The sequence below is a fragment of the Sorex araneus genome, chromosome 2 (assembly GCF_027595985.1).
Source record: "Sorex araneus isolate mSorAra2 chromosome 2, mSorAra2.pri, whole genome shotgun sequence".
In the NCBI taxonomy this organism is placed as follows: Eukaryota; Metazoa; Chordata; class Mammalia; order Eulipotyphla; family Soricidae; genus Sorex; species Sorex araneus.
In genome coordinates, this window is record NC_073303.1 from 323,045,730 (window position 1) to 323,064,764 (window position 19,035).

Consider the following 19,035-nt stretch of genomic DNA (forward strand, 5'->3'; position numbering starts at 1 on the left):
TATTTTACAAAGGTTCTTACTATCTTAAGAAACATCAGCAAATCATATAAAATATAATTTTACTTTCATTGTGCCTGCATGGACACACTATGTGGAGATTTAACACTTGAAAAAGACCAAGAGAAGCTGAATTTGAGTAGAAATGGCATGAGGGATGGATTCATAAGATTTTTACTGACTTTTTTTTAATCGTTTCTTCCACTCATTGATTTCCATCCATTGAAGTAATGAAGCAGACCTTTAAAAATTAAATTCACTAGGGCCCAGTGATCGCTAGTGTGGTTCATGCCCCCTCCTCTCTCTGCACGGGACTTTAGCCAGGTTCCCACACAGTACAGACTCGGTAGAAACGTCTAATACAGTGGGCTTCTTGCACACCCAGGCCTTCGCTCTGTCCTCTCAACTTTTTTACCTTTTAAGGGATGAAATGTTTACCACTTGCACTGTCCCTGAAAATTAGTATTTTCTGATCTGCAAACTTCTTAAATAAAATGACTGTGCATGTCTGTTTATTTGCTGACACACTCTGGAAACCAGAAATATAATGAATCATCTACAGCTAAAAAGTGCTCAGCAGCAGCCATGGAACCACTATGTGTGACTTCCTCCTCCATGCTGCAAAGACATATCCACACTGCCAGCTCTGCTCCTCCCAGGCCAGTTTTCATAAAACAACACTGGCTGCCTCGCCAGAAGCCATGGGCCCCAGGGAGCAGAGCGCAGCTCTCTACAGGACTCGCCCTCCACGTCCGAAGAGCCTCTGCCACCACTCTAGATCAGTGCTTCACGAGCATTTTCCACTTACACATTTTTCCTTTCCAGCCTAAGAGATTTTTCCCTGACCCTGGGTATATGACTCTATCACACAGGTACACAAAACATTTACTGATGAGTAAATCAGAAAGAAACAGATATTAAAAATAATTCTTCAAAAAGATTACTAGGGAGCTGGGGAGACAGCATTCAGGAGGCCTGGGTATGATTGCTGGCACCACGTGGGTCCCTGAGCACTGCCAGGAGCAACCCCTGAGCACTGAGCAAGGAGCTGAGCCCCCAGAAGAAGACAAAATTACAAAATAAGAAGTTGCTTAAGAAGCTAGGCTTATGGGGCCGGAGCGATAGCACAGCGGGTAAGGCGTTTGCCTTGCACGCAGCCGACCTGGGTTCGATCCCTGGCATCCCATATGGTCCCCCAAGCACCGCCAGGAGTAATTCCTGAGTGCAAAGCCAGGAGTAACCCCTGAGCATCGCTGGGTGTGACCCAAAAAGAAAAAAAAAAAGAAGCTAGGCTTATGAAGCTCAAAGCTGAGACTTCCAGACTCCCCCACTCCACCTGGCCCGTCTGCCCTCACCCCTGCAGCTGCTCTCCTATTACACTTGCAGAGAGAATGGGCACCATGTCCCCCACAAGCCTCAAGGTCCTCCTGTTACTCTGGCAATACCCAGCTAGGGTCCTCCAGACCTATGTGGAAGGCGGGCCCACCGAGAACCCCGTTCCTGCCGCAGGCTCAGACCCGCTGCCCGTGACTGGGACTGTCCAGGTCACACATGCCAGAAAGCCTCAGGAGTAAACTGTCTTGTCCCAGCCTCTGTCTGGAGAGGCGTGATCTTCAAAAGCTAAAGGATGGGCCCCTGTCTGAGCCTGAACAGAGCCCTGTAGAGGGCGCGGGGCTCTTTCTTCCTGGCTGATGGGCTCACTGTCATTGTCACTCTCATCCCGTTGCTCATCAATTTGCTCGAGCGGGCACCAGTAGCGTCTCTATTTTGAGACTTGTTGTTACTCTTTCTGGCATATTGAATATGCCACAGGTAGCTTGCCAGGCTCTGCCGTGTGGGCGAGATACTCTCGGCAGCTTGCCGGGCTCTCCGAGAGGGGCAGAGGAATCAAACCCGGGTCGGCCCCATGCAAGGCAAACGCCCTACCACTGTGCTATATACATTACTCTCTATGATTTGTTGCCTACTGTCTGAACTCCATTAAATATGGTGTGGTAATTATGGAAAATGGGTGCAGTCCGGAAAGCAGCCTGGAGGATGGCGGCGGTTGGTTAGTGGAGGTCGGCTACTGGGGCTGGGTCCCTTGGGGCGGGGAGGGTTCTCACCCACCCCCCTCTGGGGCGCCCTGAGTGAAAACAGCCTAGCGTGGCTGATGGGCTCAGGACTATGAAACAGTGCTTTGGTGCAGCCTGCTGCTATGGAGGTGCTGGGGTAGGTATTTCGAGATACAAAGCTTGGAGAAAGTTGTCTGTTTTTTAGGCAACTCCCTTTTATTTATGACCCTGTGGCAAATCTGCAGGGGGTTTGGAGAAGGGCCAAATCCTCATTGGCTTACGAGTCTGACCCTGAGGCTCTGTCACCAGTGGCCCCCTGCCATCATTTGCTTCTAATTTCTATTTGATTCTACTACTGAAAGAACAAGCCTCATTAGCTCATTTCTCAGCTACCCAAGAATCCAGGCAGAGGGTCTTGGGTGCCCTGATGTTAGATTCAACGTAGGCTAAGTATCTTCTTTCAGGACTCTGTTAGGTGGTCCTGATTCTTTTTTTCCAAGTGAAGAGTAGCCAGATTTCATCCTGAAGGAATCCTCCCAGCACACCTGATTCTCTTCAAACATAACTTATTTGCCAATAAAACTCTGAACCTCAACAGCAAAGCTGCATAACGCTTAGAAAAACAACTTGATTTAAAGTTTCTATTTTTACTTGGTGTCCCATTTCCAAAGGGGCTGAGACTAGGGTTTTCAAACTCAATTTAGCATTTAAACTAATTTTCAGCCAGGTCTCTGCGGACCTGCAATTAGTGCAGGCCGAGTTCAAAGGAGGGGCCTGGGCTTGTGGCCTTTCAGGATATGCTCCCAGCCCAGGGCCCTGCAGGCAGCACAGGCCAAGAGCACCTGGCCCTTTGCATTTGAAGTGTCCGCAGAGGCTCCCGAAGCCAAGTTCGTTTATTCCTTCTCCGAGCTGTCCAGAGGAAGGATCTAAAAACTTCCTGATGACTTGGCTGCACGCTGTGGGCCAAGACGGACATGCCAGGGACAACAAGAGAAGAAGGCGCCCTTTCAGCTCCCTGCACCGCTCCGACCCCAGGGCCAGCCTTCGAAGGAAGTCCCCACCGCCAGGCAAGCCTCCTGGTCAGGGCCTGGACCTCAGCCTGGGTGCGGTCACAGCCCTGCTCAGAGACTCCTGATTCTACTCGGAACAGGGATGGTGTGTAGGTGACAACGGACAGCACGATATACAGTGACACTCTCTGTCCAACTGTCCTGCTCCTTAGAGGTCATCACTGCTGGGTTTCTCACGGACCCTTCCAGAAAGATCAAGTCCATGTAAGCTTGTCATCTCTTAGAAGCCTTACAGAACGGTATTTGATGACTGAAATGTATAGGTACCTTTTCTTTATTTTTTTGTTCTTTTCTTCTACTCACAGTATGCCTTGCACAGTATCTCGAGTCCTAAGCTTCTTTTCTTTCTTTTTGGGGGGTTTGGGGAAGGAGAGGGTGTGACTATTGCTGGCTCTGTGCTCAGGACTGACCTCTGCTGGTGCTTAGGCAATCAGATGCAGTGTAGGGGGCTGACCCAGGCCAGCTGCATGCAAGGCCTTCTGCCTGGACTAATGTTTCAGCCTTCTGGAGATCTTTGAAGTCTTATTTTTTTTTTCTGCTTTTTGGGTCACACCTGGCGATACTCAGGGGTTACTCCTGGCTCTACACTCAGGAGTTACTACTCCTGGCAGTGCTTGTGGGACCATATGGGATGCTGGTAATTGAACCCGGGTCGGCCGTGTGCAAGGCAAATGCCCTACGCGCTGTGCTATCGCTCCAGCCCCTGAAGTATTAATATTTCTTAAGTCAAGGAGTGGTTTAAAGAGGGTGCTTCTTAGGGTCGCAGTAAACCTTCCTGCACTGTCTATCAAGGCATGGGGAGAGAATGGGAGGAAACAGTGTATAGTTAGGCATCATGTCAAACAGCTTCCTCATTCTTGTTGCTCTCGGTCCTTCCCAGAGGTCCCTACTCCAGGGTAGAACCCCTTCCAGACACCAGGTAACATTCTGCACATTAACCCACATTTTACCACTTGACAGGAAAGAAAATACTAAGGCCCCAGAAAGTCAACAAACAGTTCCAGTACCCCAGTGCTGATGCAGGCAGAAGAACCAGACTCGAGCGTCTGCCTCCATTTCCCAAATTCCCACTCTGGCCCATTTCCCCAGACCATGGGTGTGTATATATGAGTGTGTGTGAGTGGGAATGTGTGTGTGTGTGTGTGTGTGTGTGTGTGTGTGAGAGAGAGAGAGAGAGAGAGAGAGAGAGAGAGAGAGAGAGAGAGAGAGAGAGAGAGAGAGAGAGAAACTTTTCCACTTTCTCATTTATAAAAATTCTAAGACGGCCAGCCTTCCCACTGTCATCCTAATTCCCATGCCAATGTTTAATAACTCACTTGTAAGAATGTTTTCTCTGGGGACCCACAAGCATGTGGTACTGCTCTCTCAACAGAAAGCCTCTCTGTTCAGTGAGGGCCACTGAGCAGCATGACAGAAGTCAGGCCACAAGGAGCAGAGAATCCTATGAACGGGCAAGGCCGAAGAGTACTGACCTCACCTCCGACGGCTCCTGCTGAGGAGAGACACTGCCAGCACGCAGCCAGACAGCAAGTCTAAGAGTGAAGAGAGGGGCTGGAGCAATAGCACAGCGGGCAGGGCATTTACTTTGCACGTGGCCAGCCCAGGTTCAAATCTCCGCATCCCATATGGTCCCCCAAGCACCGCCAGTAGTAAGTCCTGAGTGCAGAGCCAGGAGTAACCCCTGTGCATCGCCGGGTGTGACTCCCCTTCCCAGAAAAAAAAAAGAGTGAAGAGAGTGGGAAGAATAAGGCTACGAGGGGGGCTGGAGCGATAGCACAGCGGGTAGGGCGTTTGCCTTGCACGCGGCCGACCCGGGTTCGAATCCCAGCATCCCATATGGTCCCCTGAGCACCGCCAGGGGTGATTCCTGAGTGCATGAGCCAGGAGTGACCCCTTGTGCATTGCCGGGTGTGACCCAAAAAGCAAAAAAAAAAAAAAAAAAAAGAATAAGGCTACGAGGACCCCTTCTTGGTCCTAAAATTGTTGAAGGAGATGGGAGGGTCTCAGTGGGTACCTGCAGTTGACCAAACCAAATCTGAGCCAGGTGTGAAGCAGGTGTGAACGAGTGGCCACGGTGGGGTCAGATCTGGAGTAGGATCTGCCTGTGGTCATTTCTTCCGCTTTGTCCTTCTCCTCAGACTCTGCTGCTGTGTCCTGCCTCCCCTGGATACTGACTCTGTTTTTTGGCTCCCTCGGCTGCACATCCAGATAAAAGGACTCTGCTTGCTTAGCAGATTTTCCCAGAGTCTCCGGGTGAGAGAGAGGTTGGTGCTCTTGGCATGCAGGAGATTTCTGGCTAATCTCTGGATTGCTCTTCTCCTCCATCCCGCTCCCCACCCCCATCTCCCCAGCCCTGTACATTCTTTTGTTTTTTTCAAAAAAATTTCTTTTTTTTTTGCTTTTTGGGTCATACCCCACGATGGACAATGGTTACTCCTGGCTCTGCACTCAGGAATTACTCCTAATGGTGCTTGGGGGACTATATGGGATGCCGGGGATTGAACCCAGGTCAGCTGTGTGCAAGGCAAACACCCTACCCGCTGTGCTATGGCTCCAGCCCTGCCCTGTACATTCTTACCTCCATTACCAGAGAGAATTTAAAAGTTGGCTGAACTTGTGCATTGGGGAAGCCAAATGGGCAGACCACCACTCTCCCTAACGGTGGGGCACAGAAGGGGTCTCGCTGGAGCATCTGAAGCTGGCAGGCTCACTCGCGGGCCCCCTTTCCGATCAGTTTCCCCAGGAAAGCCAGAGATGCCTGCCCAGAGAACAGTACACCCAGAGTAGCCCGGGGCTGCTTCCCCCCCTGGCGCCCAGGCCAGGCCATGCGGAAAGGGTGGCCCGAGCAGATCCTGGGTGGAGATGGGCAGCAGGCCCCTCACCTCTCCCCGCCCTGACTCACCTGTCCTCCTCCTCCAGGCAGAATTAATACAGTGGACCTGACTTCTGTTCAGCCCTGGACCTCCCTCTTGGGGCCGGTGGAGTCCAGCTGGTGAGCGGCCCAGTGCTGTAGCCCCAAGAACTCTGGGTCTATGCCCGCAGTCAAGCTGTACCTCATAGAAGCAGCCAGGGGGCCCGGGACTACACCTGCCCCTGACATGGCACAGCCAGAAAAAGCGGCCTCGGCCAAGGAGAATTCCCACCATCACAACCCAGGCAACTTCCATGACACTGACTCCCAACAACACGGACCGGGAAGCAGAGAGCCTCCTGCAGGGCCTGGCCACGGAAGAACAGGAAGGGTGAGGAAGAAAAGGGGTCTCAAGCACGAGCACCCTGGCAAGCCATCCAGAGAGGGTGTCCGCTGACCCCCTCGGCTGAGCTTGAGCAGTGGGAAGGACCCTGTTTCACGCCGACACAGACTCTGAGCCTGGGGGGAGGAAATACTTTGCGAATTCCATCTGTAACTGCTGCACTATCATTCAAGGAAAGAACACTCTCAGGTGTTAATTGTTTCCGGCCCCTTCTGTCCTTTCCGATCACTGCGAACCTGGGGGTGCTTCAGCAGAGGAAGAGGGAGTGGGGCCTGAAGAAAGGTCAGCATGGAAACTGACCAATGGGGTAGGCGTGGACAGGAGACCGAAACCCTCACATCTGAGCAGCTTCTTCTGCCTCTCAAGGTGGCTATAAATAGGGTGACAGCAATGTGGCAGCTCCCCCTTGTGGACTCACCTCAGTGGAAGCCCAAAATCAGGGTGAGGAACCAATCCCACTTGTGTGTGTGTCTCTCTATTAGGCTCCGTCCTTTACCTGTGACGATATCACATCGACCTATGATGATAAACCTTAGTTTAAGGCTGGAATGATAGGACCGCGGGGTACGGCGCTTGCCTGGCATGCGGCCAGTCCGGATTTGATCTCTGATCCTCTGATTCTCTAATTCCTGTCAGGAGTGATCCCTGAACATGGTCAAGTGAGTTCCTCCCTCGCCCAAATAAAAAAATAATATATAGGGGCTGGAGCGACAGCACAGAGGGTAGGGCATTTGCCTTGCACGCGGCCCACCAGGGTTTGATTCCCAGCATCTCATATGGTCCCCTGAGCACTGCCAGGAGTAATTCCTGAGTGCAAAGCTAGGAGTAACCCCTGTGCATCGCCAGGTGTGACCCAAAAAGAAAAAAGAAGTGAATAAAAGTATTTAAAAAATAATAATATAATTCTTTAAAGCCTAATTTAAGGGGTGGAGTGATAGGACAGCAGGTTGGGTGTTTGCCTTGCATGCAATCGACCCAGATCAGATCCCCAGCATCCCATATGGTCCCCTGAGCACTACCAGGAGTAATTCCTGAGAACAGAGCAGCCAGGAGTAAGCCCTAAGTATTGGCAGGTATGGTCCCCAGACAAACAAATCACAGCAAGCAAACCCTGCTTAATTTCTAAACTCTGCACAATAAGAGATGAGCAGGCACAACTCATCGCACAACAGAAGAGCTGTTGCCATCGACTGCTGGGAAGGTGTGTGTGTGTGTGGCCTCTCAGAATCTCTTACTGTGGGGAAAAAGACCTGCAGCCTGTGCTGGCCCTCTATCACTGAGGTGTGGCGCGTGTGTGTGCTGAGCCCCTTCACGCCTCTCTGACTGCTGCTGTCCTGGGTCTGGCCGAGGGTGCTGCAGGCGCTGCAGTCCCTGCACACCCCCAGCCCCAATAACAGGATGGGCTTCCTGCAATGAGCCAAGTCAGCTCCAGGGCAACAGTCTCTGAGCAAACCACCAGCCTCATGGCAAGAAATGGCGGCCGCATCTTAGAGAGCAAGCCGGTGGCCCACTCGGGTGCCTGGACTTGGGGTCTGTGTCTGTGCTCACAAGGCCACCCCCTCCCTCTCCCAAGTGCCCTTGAGCATGGAAGTCAGCAGCCTATGTGACTCGGGCTTACCTTGGCATTCTGCAGCGGGGGCTGGTAGCTGGATGGCCGGTAGAACATCCTCTGGGCAGCGTCGGTGTGGATGTCGCCCAGGAAGAGCTCCTCCACCAGGCGGTCGAGGTCATGCTGCAGGTACTGCTTCTCCACGCGGATGAGCTGCAGTTCGTGCATGGCGAAGTTCACTGCCTTGGTGCACTCACAGCCGTTCTCCTCCCGCCACAGGTCATAGGGCACGTCCTGGGCCCAGGCCCCGCCCATGGGGACAAACCCCGGGCAGGTACGGTTCACCAGCCGGCTGAGCCGCTCAGCTACTGCCTCCGTGTGGCAGATGACCTGGACATTGTGGAGCTGGTAGTCGGCCTCGGTGCCCCCACGGATGATCCAGGAGGCCTGGCGCAGGCGGATCTTGCCCCGGATGATGAGCGTGTAGGTGGGGCTTGTACAGCGGTTGCCCCCATAATAGAACTGGTAGGCCTTGAAGGTATTGTTAGGATAGAATCTGTACGACCTTGTGATGAACTCTGGGCCTGACCTGACTTCACAGCTGAAGAAGAAAAGAGGTTTTGATTAAGCCTACAAGCTGGAGGAAGAGACTCAAGACAGAGTTAAGAAAACAGTGATCCCAGCCAAGGCTCACTCCAAGGCAGGCACACTCCGAAGTCTTTTATGTGCACCAGTTGGGTGAGCAGAGCTTTCATGATCATCTACATTTACAGATGAGGAAATCAAGGCCCATGAGGCTAGGAAGCGTACCTACATCTCACAATCAACAGTGCCCAAGCAGGAGGCTTCGGATGCTGGAAGATGGCTGTAGAATGTATTCCCTGATTGAGAAGTCTATCATTTCCCCCCATGAACAAGCCAGGAGAGCAGAGAAGCACAGGCCTCCATCTGTTCTTCCCGGGTGGCCTCGGGAAGGAGAACTTAGGACTTGTCTATAAATTCAGCACCGTGAGTCTGGGTTGGGAATGGCTGCTTTCCCGAACACTTCTGTTTTATGGACTGCAAGCAATTGGGGTCAAAGGTCCCTCCACCCTAATATAGAATCATTTCAGAAGAACACCACGTAGAAGTCATCAGAACCTCACCATGCCATCCAATCAAAATGCATTTTGTCTCTAGCAGGAAAATAAAGAGAAAGAAAGGATGTATAACAGAAATAGAGTCCCTGCTGTTCATACTTTGGATAAAGGTATTGTGTGTGTGTGTGTGTGTGTGTGCGCGCATGTGCGCATGCACATGCGTATGTCCATATTTGCAATGGTCTTATTTAAACACTAGATTCCTAGGCCAGAAATGCTATGCTTGGACCAGGTTTACAAAACACAGATAGCTTGATAACTTTCAACACACAACCATCCTCAAGGTGCTTCTCACCAATTCACATACATGTAGTATATCTCTCACCAGGGCAACTGGACTTTTCTCCAAGGCAGTGGCCCGAGAACTCATTCATTGCTAACTTTTTGTTGGATCCTAGTCTTAGCCACAACATGACTCTCTTCCCAACAATTTAAGCCTTTTAAGTCATAACACACATAATATACATGCCATGCATGTCAAATACACTACCAATATATACTATATGTCTAATATATAATAATTTTGGCTTATGTTAATTCGGTATTATTCAGTCAAGTAGCGGAGTTGACATCCCAAAGATCACTGGCTGTCAAAATTGCTTAACACTTCCACCTTTTAGTTAACAAACTAACAAATCAATACTATTTTGAAGTGGGTACCTTTTTACTCAGTAAAGACAGTAAATTGATGTCAAAGAACAAACCTATAGACATAAAGCCACTCTTTGAGTTTACTGTGAAAAAGGAGAAAAAATCTGGTCCTCCTGAACCCATCCTGGGAAGAAGGAGAAGTGTCATTCTTTGAGGTTTAGAAGCACTTATTTGTGATACATCATTGATGTACTAAGATCTGTGATTCAACACATCTCAAGTCCATTCCCTCTCCACTGACCTGGCTACTGCCTTCACCTAAAACTGTCATTTCACGCCCAACTGCTGTAACAGTCCTTGAATTGGGCACCTTTTTTTTTTTATCTCTTTTTAAATCTTTTTTTATCTTTTATCTTTTTCTATCATCCACAGCAACATGGCAGCCAGTGTCTTTTCTATTCAGTTCACTGCTTTATACACAAAATCTAGACTAGTACTTGGTGCATTTGGGCAAGGGTTTGTGCACTCAAGAAATATTTGTTGAATGAGATGGTACGTTATTTCAAATAATGTGGAATTAGATTTGCGAAAATATTTATGTGGTTATTTTGAGAAATCCCATTTTGATCCTCAGCATCCCATAAGGTACCCCAAACACTGCCAGGAATAATTCCTGAGTGCAGATCCAGGAGTAACCCCTGAGCATCACTGGGTGTGGCCCCAAAAGAATCTCTAGGTCTTTATTCTCTTCTAACATTCCTTTGTTCTCTTCTTTGTATTCATGTGATCTCTCCCCAAGGTACCTGGAGCTGTACTGGAGAAGCCATCAGATCCCAGGGTCAACCTTGTTATTTCTCCACAATTATTTCTCCACAACAGTAGGGGAAAAAATGTCAGTCTGCCTCTAGGCTATTTTTAAAAGCTCTAATGGAAGATAAGCCAGGGCTCAGAGCTCAAACTTGGATACATCTCAGCACCACAGCCTGGAAAAGAATTCAAGACGATGCCCTGGGTAGTGGAGGTAGCATGCGTACCTTTTAACTTACTTTTAGAACCCTGAAGCTATATTAAGTGACCAGAATATTTAGAGCATCAGACGCTGGCAAATCATGTTTCAGGGTTGGTGAAACAGATTCCTGATTTCACTTGCTAATGGTTTCTTTTTATACAGGAATGGTCCTACAGAGTTTAGTAAACAAGAACCCATTCACTCACACCTTGTGGTACAATATCACCTCTGCTTTAGCTAAGATTTTTACAGCACTTAGCTTGAGCTTCTTTACAGGCCAGAGTCCCAAAGAGTTTCTTAGCTCTTAATTAGAATTTGGACAACACCTTAAATTTATAGAATACAGTCCTCCCTCGAGATCCACGGACTGATTCCGGGGTTCCACTGAGACCAAACACCTAGGATGTTAAGTCCCTTATATAAAATGGTATAGTATTTGCATATAACCTACACAGATCCTCCCTTATACTTTATATTACCTGTAGATCGTTTGCAATACCCAATGCAATGTAAATGCTAGGTTTATAGCTGTCACAGTATACTGTTTGGAGATGAATGACAAGAAAATTCTGTATATGTTCAGTGCCAATGCAAGCATCATAGGTCCAGCTACACGGTATGGCTTTTTCATCCCACCAATGACAGATGGGTTTATCCACAATTGGCTGAGACAGAGCATCAACTGGATACAGTCTCTATGCATCTAAGAAACCCAAAGAAATGGCCCTCAATAGAGTGCTCTCAGTTCCCTCCCCACCCGTGCCTTGATCCTCTTACCCAGTAGACACCCAGTGGCCCTCGATTGCAGGTGGCATCTGCACAGTGATCCTTGCACCATTGTGGAGATGCTTGAGCATGTGGTGACACTGTGATTCCTTGAAAGCCCTCCAGGCACTTTTCTCTAAGGACCTCGGATGGGATCTGCTGTCTGGATGAAGGAGGGCAGAACCCTCTCCCAGCCCTGGAAAATAAAAATGGAAGTAAGCTGCAAGGAGAGCTGGCAGCTAGTGTCCATCAGGTGAAAGAGCCATCGCTGTGGCAGGGAAATGAGAATGGGAGACAGACTCTGCTCCTTCGGGCATTTGCAACTCTCTGCTGTAACCTTCCGAAGTGGGAAAGAGTCCTGGGAGACAGATCACTGCCAAGCTGAGGACATGGAGGTCCATGGAGATAACAAACATGACTAGCCTGAGATCACTCAGCCAGCTCGTGGGAAAGTTTGCATCAACCCCAAGCATCTAGGCAACCACAAATAAGATTGTGCTTCTAAATAGGCAGTTATTGAAGTCACAGTCATTGTCACTGTCATCCCATTGCTCATAGATTTGCTCGAGCGGGCACCAATAACGTCTCCATTGTGAGACCTGTTACTGTTTTTAGCATATCAAAAAACACCACAGGTAACTTGCCAGGCTTTGTCGTGCAGGCGAGATACTCTCAGTAGCCTGCCAGGCTCTATGAGAGGGGCAGAGGAATTGAACCTGGGTCATCCACATGCAAGGCAAATGCCCTACCCACTGGCTATCGCTCTAGCCCAGTTGTTGAAGTATAGGGAAAAAATAAATGAAACAGAAGTTAAAAAGAAAAAAATGGACATGTTCTAGAATCACCAAAAAGCTGGAGCTGGGGGCTGAAGGGAGAGGAGGGAGGGCCAGCGGGAAGGCGGACATGTACACTTACATATGTAGGGGAGGAAAGGAAAAATGGAAGACACCAGCCACAGTGATGGGGTGAAGATGGGTGGGGAAGGGCCCAGGGCATAGCTCCCAGAGTTGCCACAAATGATCCACCTCCTGACTTGGTTCCGAACTCTTCACACTAGGTCATGCGTCTTATTCCCTCACCCTCCTAATGGACGCTCTCAACATAGCTGCTGAAGAGCAAGCTGCAAATCAGATGCCCTCTCCACCATGAGGGAAGGGTGTGATATCCCCCCAACTCGCCTAGAAAATCCTCACAAAGTTGGCAATGAACCGAACAGACATGGAGTTTACAATTAAGAACACCACAAGATCACACACTTTATTTTCCCCATGAAATCAAAAAGAATAAAGGAAGACTAGGACTAAATTTGGCCTCAGTGTACATTTACACTGACTAAAATTTACACATGCAAAACCGCCATCTGTCATGTATGTATTCAGAATAAAGAAAACACATGGAGTTATCATCAAAAAGCCTAGTCCATTGAGATTCACTTTTGAAATAATGAACAAATTGGCAGGTCTGTGGCTGGAGTGATAATGGAAGAGTAAAGGCACTTCCCTTGCATACTGATAACCTTATTTTAATCCACAACATCATATACGGTCCCATGAGCTCTGCCAGGAGTGACCCTGAGCACAGAGCCAAGAGTAAGTCCTGAACACTCCTTGGCATGACCAAAAAACCAAAAACACAAGCAGGCAATTCTTGATTATAGTACTCCTATGTTTGGGGTAAAAAGGAAACAAGTTAGACACATGTACAAAAGTGAGGAAAAAAATACAAAAATATACATAAATTCAAAATGTACCTGTGAGAATTGTGCCTATGCAGAAGCAATACATGTACATAAACAAAACATATACACATATAGTCATTATTCATATATGTATTTTAGTGAGCATCCAAATAACTTTGGAGACAATTATGTCTCAAGCCTTATGAGAAATCATCTAAAATGAAAAGCTAGAAGTGTAATATGGTCACTTACAGCAACATCATCAAAATGACTGGAGGAATCCGTAGTCATTCTAAAATTTTAAGCATTCTAAAATTTGTAATTTATTCCTATATTGGCTGGGACTCCAAAGACTGAACTAATCTAACATTAATCCCTTGAGTGTTGAGATTTCCACATGGGAATTCCTGGGGTTTTCCTTTGAGTAGAATGTTGGCCTTGGAGAAAGGAACAGGTTTGGACTATTCAAGCAGATCTTCGAAAATGTGAAGGGCAATGAGAAAAAGGCTCCTATCAGTATAATTCAAATAAAAGAGAATTGTGGAAAAGATTCTAAAACAAGATAATACCTTGTTCCAATTAAATGCAACCTCATCACCAGTCCCTTTAGCTAAATTGAGGGACTCAGACCTGTGTGAGCCCCTGAATGAGGGCAACAATACAAATCAGAAATCTTTGCTCAGTGGTGTGAAGATTAATGCTCCTGGCCATTCCTTTCTGACGGAACTTGCAACTCTATAGGAGGGAGAAGGGAGGCATTTCCTCTAGAGCACTGTGTCCCAGAGTAGTGATACAACCCTCTGGGTGGAGGTGTTGGGCTAATCCAGAAGGGTACTAGTAGCCTCAAGTGCAATGGCGAGGGCATTTTCTGTGGATTCCCTTAAAGAAGGTATATTTTCATGAGAACCCTGGTTATTTTTCCTGATGAAAAAGAAAGCCTGGGAAACTTTGCTCTAAAGTGAAGTTCTGGGTATTCTCTTCCTAACCCTCATTCAACCCATGAGGAGGTAGCCTAGGCTGACAGAATAAAGCAGGAAATAAGTGTGACTGACCTGGTCATTTTTTTTTCTCTTTGCAAAATCAGCCTGTTTATAAAACAGATGTATGTTGATGGCTTTCCCTGTCTTCACAGTCTAGCATTTTTGTTGTGGATAAACTGGAATTCAGCCTGCCACAGATCTATGTCTGTCTACTGTGTCTTCTGATGGAGTATTTATTTTGAGTCTAATGATCTAATCCCTTTTTGTCTGACATCTGTGTTATCTGTGTTATCTGTTAGCTTAGAACTGAGGTAAGAAGGGTGCTATTCCCTTACTTCTGCCAACCCCAATAGTTGTAATTATGATACAAGGAAGCATTTCCTGAATTCCTTGTTAGGGGATCTAGGTCTGAAGGACAGCATAATTTCCTGCAGGGGGCGAGGGGGTTAACTATGCAATCACTTATGAAGTGACTAGTACAAGAGATTTCAATTCAAGTCACTAGACACCGGGAGCCGGGGAAGATTCTGCTTCAAATATTCTCTGCATCCAGTAAAGATGCCATCAACCAAGCTGTTATAAAAGTCTCTTTGTGAACCCCTTTATATCGTGAAATGGTTTTCCTGCAAAAAGATGATAAAATCCTGGAGAGCCCCGGATCTGGGTGAAAGTTTCCCAGACACTAGAGTTTGAAACTTGATTTGTTACTTAAAGGATGCTCTGAGATACAAGACTTTAATGATTAAGATGAGTCATTATTTTATTGCCAGTGACAAATATACTTGCCTTTAATGATAACTTAAGACTCTGACAACAGTCCACAGAGACCCATGAATCAGGCCCAGCCAGCTCCAATTGCTTTGACATTCTTTATTTAATCTCTTAAAGAGATCTTAAAGAGAGGTTTAGCAATGTCTCTTGCCTTCACTGCACTGCTTCACAGATGACAGGTAATCCATTTGTGTCCCAAGATCTCAGTAACAAAACAGTTTCATCTATTCCTGAGTATCTTCCTTTCTGTGTAAGTGATTATGGCTCTGTGAGAAAATGTGGCAATGCACTAATTCCTCCAGTGATAAATACTTGCCTCACTGCTGTCACAGACATTCCACTTGTTCTATTACCAGGCCTGTTTGATTTTCATAGTGGTTTTTCTTTTCAGCGCTGAGAGTATAATTTTAAGTGAGCCAAGGGGAATAAAACCAAGCATGCTTGGTACAAACATTTACTCTGTTTTCAAAATCAGCCCATTTGCAATGAGATTCAAGATACGGAATTTCAAGGATGTACATAAAGGAAGTCACATGAGAAGCTGGGACATTTATGACAGGATCCTACAAAGACAATGTCACTCTCAGTGCTGCTGCCTTTAGTTACTGGGTCTAGAACCTGCATTGAGCATAAAATGATGAAAACCCATATCCACGGTAAAGTTCTTAACATATGAAAACTATGGACATCTAAGAATTGGTGAAATGCAATCCTAGCATTATGATATTAAATTATTTAACCTCTCAAAGCTTTAGTCTGCTCACCTTTAAGTTAGTCTCAGAATTAATGAGGATCTGAATTTGTTTGCTCACTTGGGGACCACACAAGGCTGTGCTCAGGGCTTACTCATGGCTCTGTACTCAGGGTTTGCAGCTGGTAGTGTTCAGGGGACCGTATTATAGTGCTGAGGACTGAACCTGAGTTTTCAGCATGAGGACTGTTTGTTTTAGCATAGTGCATTACACATGGTTCTCACCAAATGTATCATTGTTTATAATAATGACCAGGCTCTTAGGTGGCCCTCAAGATGTCCTTCCAAAATAATGGCACGGCTCAAATTGTAAAAGTCATCTGGAGCCAGGCTCATTCTAACCTCAACTATAGACAGACCAGGGGCACCCACGCAAAGTAAACTGGTGATACTGAGGGAAAAGAGGGCAGGACGCAAAGGGCAAGGCTCTGTCACCGTCTGTAGGTTCTACTCAAATTAACAAGTGCAGATTGGCCACTGCTCGGGATGTGTGAGAAACTGGAAGCCTAAAGAAGTATCAAGATACCTTTCTGAACCTTGAAGCTACTTGGCTCACTGGTCCCAATATCAAAGAATAAAGGAAGAGGAAATAAAGAGGAGCACTGGGAAGGAAGCTGGAGTCCAAGGGCAGAGGAAGAAGTATTGGTCATTCACAAGGCTAGAATCTCACAGGATATGAAAACACAGAACCACCCAAATCATCAAAAAGCAGGACTCTTTTTACATTACTCTGCATGTCTAGAGAGAAATATCCACTACTGCTCCCATCTGACAATGAGCAAAGCTAGTGGACCTGGCTCAGCTGTCAGTGCAGGACAGTATCAGTCAAAGAAGGAGAAGAACTCTAGAGTTCCCCAGGCAGAGTGACTTAGGGTTCACACTCTAAAGTGCTACTGACTTTCAGATGGAAAAAATAGGGCTGGTATTTATTCCTTTATAATCTTTTCCTTTAAAGCATACAGAATCTTGATTAAATGAATCATATTAAAGCAAGACTGCTATCATGTCAGAGAAATGGTCTCTTGGTTCTGCAGCTAATCATGATCTATAGCATTTACTTGGCACACTCTGTGCAAAAAGTGAGGACAGACTCTCTTGTGAGTGTTACCTTTATTACAAGCCTGGGAATTAAAAGGTCATTTGAAATACAAGATTCAGCTTAAGGGGAGGAAAAGTGTAAGCTTTTCTTATCTTTGTACTCCAAGTTTTCCTTCTTAAGAAGACGTGGCATACCTACTAAGGAGAGAAGTCAGACTTCTGGTTAACTCAGGAATATGATGTTCACTGCATCATGTGGGGTATGTCAACTCCAAATTTGAGACTTATTCATTGAAACAATCAGAAAGTCTCTGAGGGCCAGGTACTATTTAAATGGCCTCTCTAAAGTGACAGTGGGAGGGTTTATGAAGAGGCAGCAATGCTCTGAAGACTGAATACAGAAGCTGTCTAGGTGGCAATAAAAGGCACAAGCAAACATAAGAAGGCAGGAGGAGAGGGCCACACAGGAGGAATGTGAGAGGTTCAGGGTAGGGACCACAAGGTGACCCAGGAAGGAAAGGCTGCAAGAAAGGTGAACCATCATCACGAAGAGTATCCCACTGCACATCAGGTAAACTACAGAGATGATGCACCAAAAGAATTAAATTAATGTAATATCATAGGAAGAATACCATGCCTGTGGCAATGAGGAATGGGAAGCAGGAAGATCATTATGAAGCATTTTACTGGGGCAACGTCTTGTTTTTGGTTGAATAAGCAACAAAGATAAAAGACGAAAACTACTCTCAATCACTGTCACTGTCATTCCGCTGCTCATCAATTTGCTCGAGCAGGCACCAGTAACATCCCCATCATGAAACTTGTTGTTACTCAATAAATAACAAAAATTCTTTTTGTCACCAAGGCTTGTAGAACAGTTCTTTGGTTCTTTGTATATAGAGACACTGGAATAAATAGGTAACAACCCTGTTTAAACCATGAAATATCATTTCCCCCACTTTTTTCTTATAATACAAGAGTGAAAAAAATGCATATGTCAGTGTACACATAAAGAACATCAACAGTTTCACTAACTGATGATTCTAGATGTTGTGGTTAATTAAGAACACTAGCTAACCGGAATCCTGTTCATTACGATTGTCCTGTACCTAAAACCAAGGAAAAGAGTATGTCAAAGGACTAAACCACATCATATAGGAAGAAAACTGCTATGAGTTTGTAGTTTTTTTGGATTTTATTTTTTGCTTTTTGGGGCCACACCCAGCTATGTTCAGCGGTTACTCCTGGTTCTGCACTCAGGAATCACCCTGGCGGGGCTTGGAGGACCATATGGGATGCCAGGGATTGAACCTGGGTTAGCATGCAAGGCAAAAGCCCTACCTTCTGTACTATTGTTCCAGCCCTGAGTTTGCAATTTTCAAGGTGGCTTTGGGTAAGAGTTCTATTTTCTTTCTGGATAAAGTGAAAATTATAATGATGGTAATAACTACTCTTTGCCCAACACTTGCCAACTCACTTTATGCATCTCTCATTCTTCAAATGCCAGTTACTCTGCAGGAACTGAGAGAAACAAATGGAAACCCACTTTTTTTCCAGTTTCTTGGGGGTCACATCCGGCAATGCTCAAGGATTTATCCTGACTCTGCACTCAGGAATTACTTCTAGTGGTACTCAGAGGACCATATGGGATGCTGGAGATCAAACCCAGACTGGGTGAGTGCAAGGTAAATGCTTTACCCACACCTGTACTATCACTCCAGTCCCAGAAACCCATATTTTCAATATGGTGTGTTCTAGAAGCAACTGAACTGCAACAACAACTGAGTGGCAAACTTTGAAAGGCAAACTTACAGATGCACTGTTTACACAGAGCAAAATTCTAGTAAGAAGGCTTATCAAAATGACTATTATCAAATGGTTTCTAATATTGGGGGAGTCCCATGATCTCTGCACCCAGATAAATTTATCCTAGCTAATGGGTAGTTTCTTTCAAGCAAGTACCAAAGGAAAAAGGTAGATACTAGGAGAATGTTCACCTGTTGAAAACATTACTTTCTGAGGAATTAAGGCCCAATTTTGCAGATTACTACTTTAAGAGAACTAAGTAAGACCCAAGAGCTCTGGCAGATTTACTCACGTGTATCAACATGTGTAAGTGTGTGCGTGTGTGTATGAGTGTGTATGAGTACATGAGCAACTAACTCCTAAAGAATGAATCACTCCACTGAAACAATTCTGAATGCCTACACACCAATTTTATCTACTATCATAGTTGCAAGTCTATGGTTCCTAATAATATCAAATAAAATTCCCAAAATGAAAGAAATCCAAGGGTTGACCATTCTACAGAAAGCAGTCCCTAGTACAACTTTTCCAGGGAAAGACAGTATTTCTATGATAGTCAATTAGAGCAAAGCTTATTCTAAAC

The 19,035-nt window shown here is 46.3% G+C and overlaps 1 protein-coding gene across 1 annotated transcript in view; it reads right to left on the minus strand.

Annotated features, from left to right (window-relative positions):
- Nucleotides 1-19,035, minus strand: part of APCDD1 (APC down-regulated 1) — a 39,050-nt gene that overhangs the window by 14,258 nt on the left and 5,757 nt on the right. The window contains exons 2-3 of the mRNA XM_004611883.3: nt 11,441-11,624; nt 7,994-8,525 (exon numbers count right to left, since the gene is read on the minus strand). Coding sequence (XP_004611940.1) covers nt 7,994-8,525; nt 11,441-11,624 — 716 coding nt within the window. The remainder of the gene's footprint in view (nt 1-7,993; nt 8,526-11,440; nt 11,625-19,035) is intronic.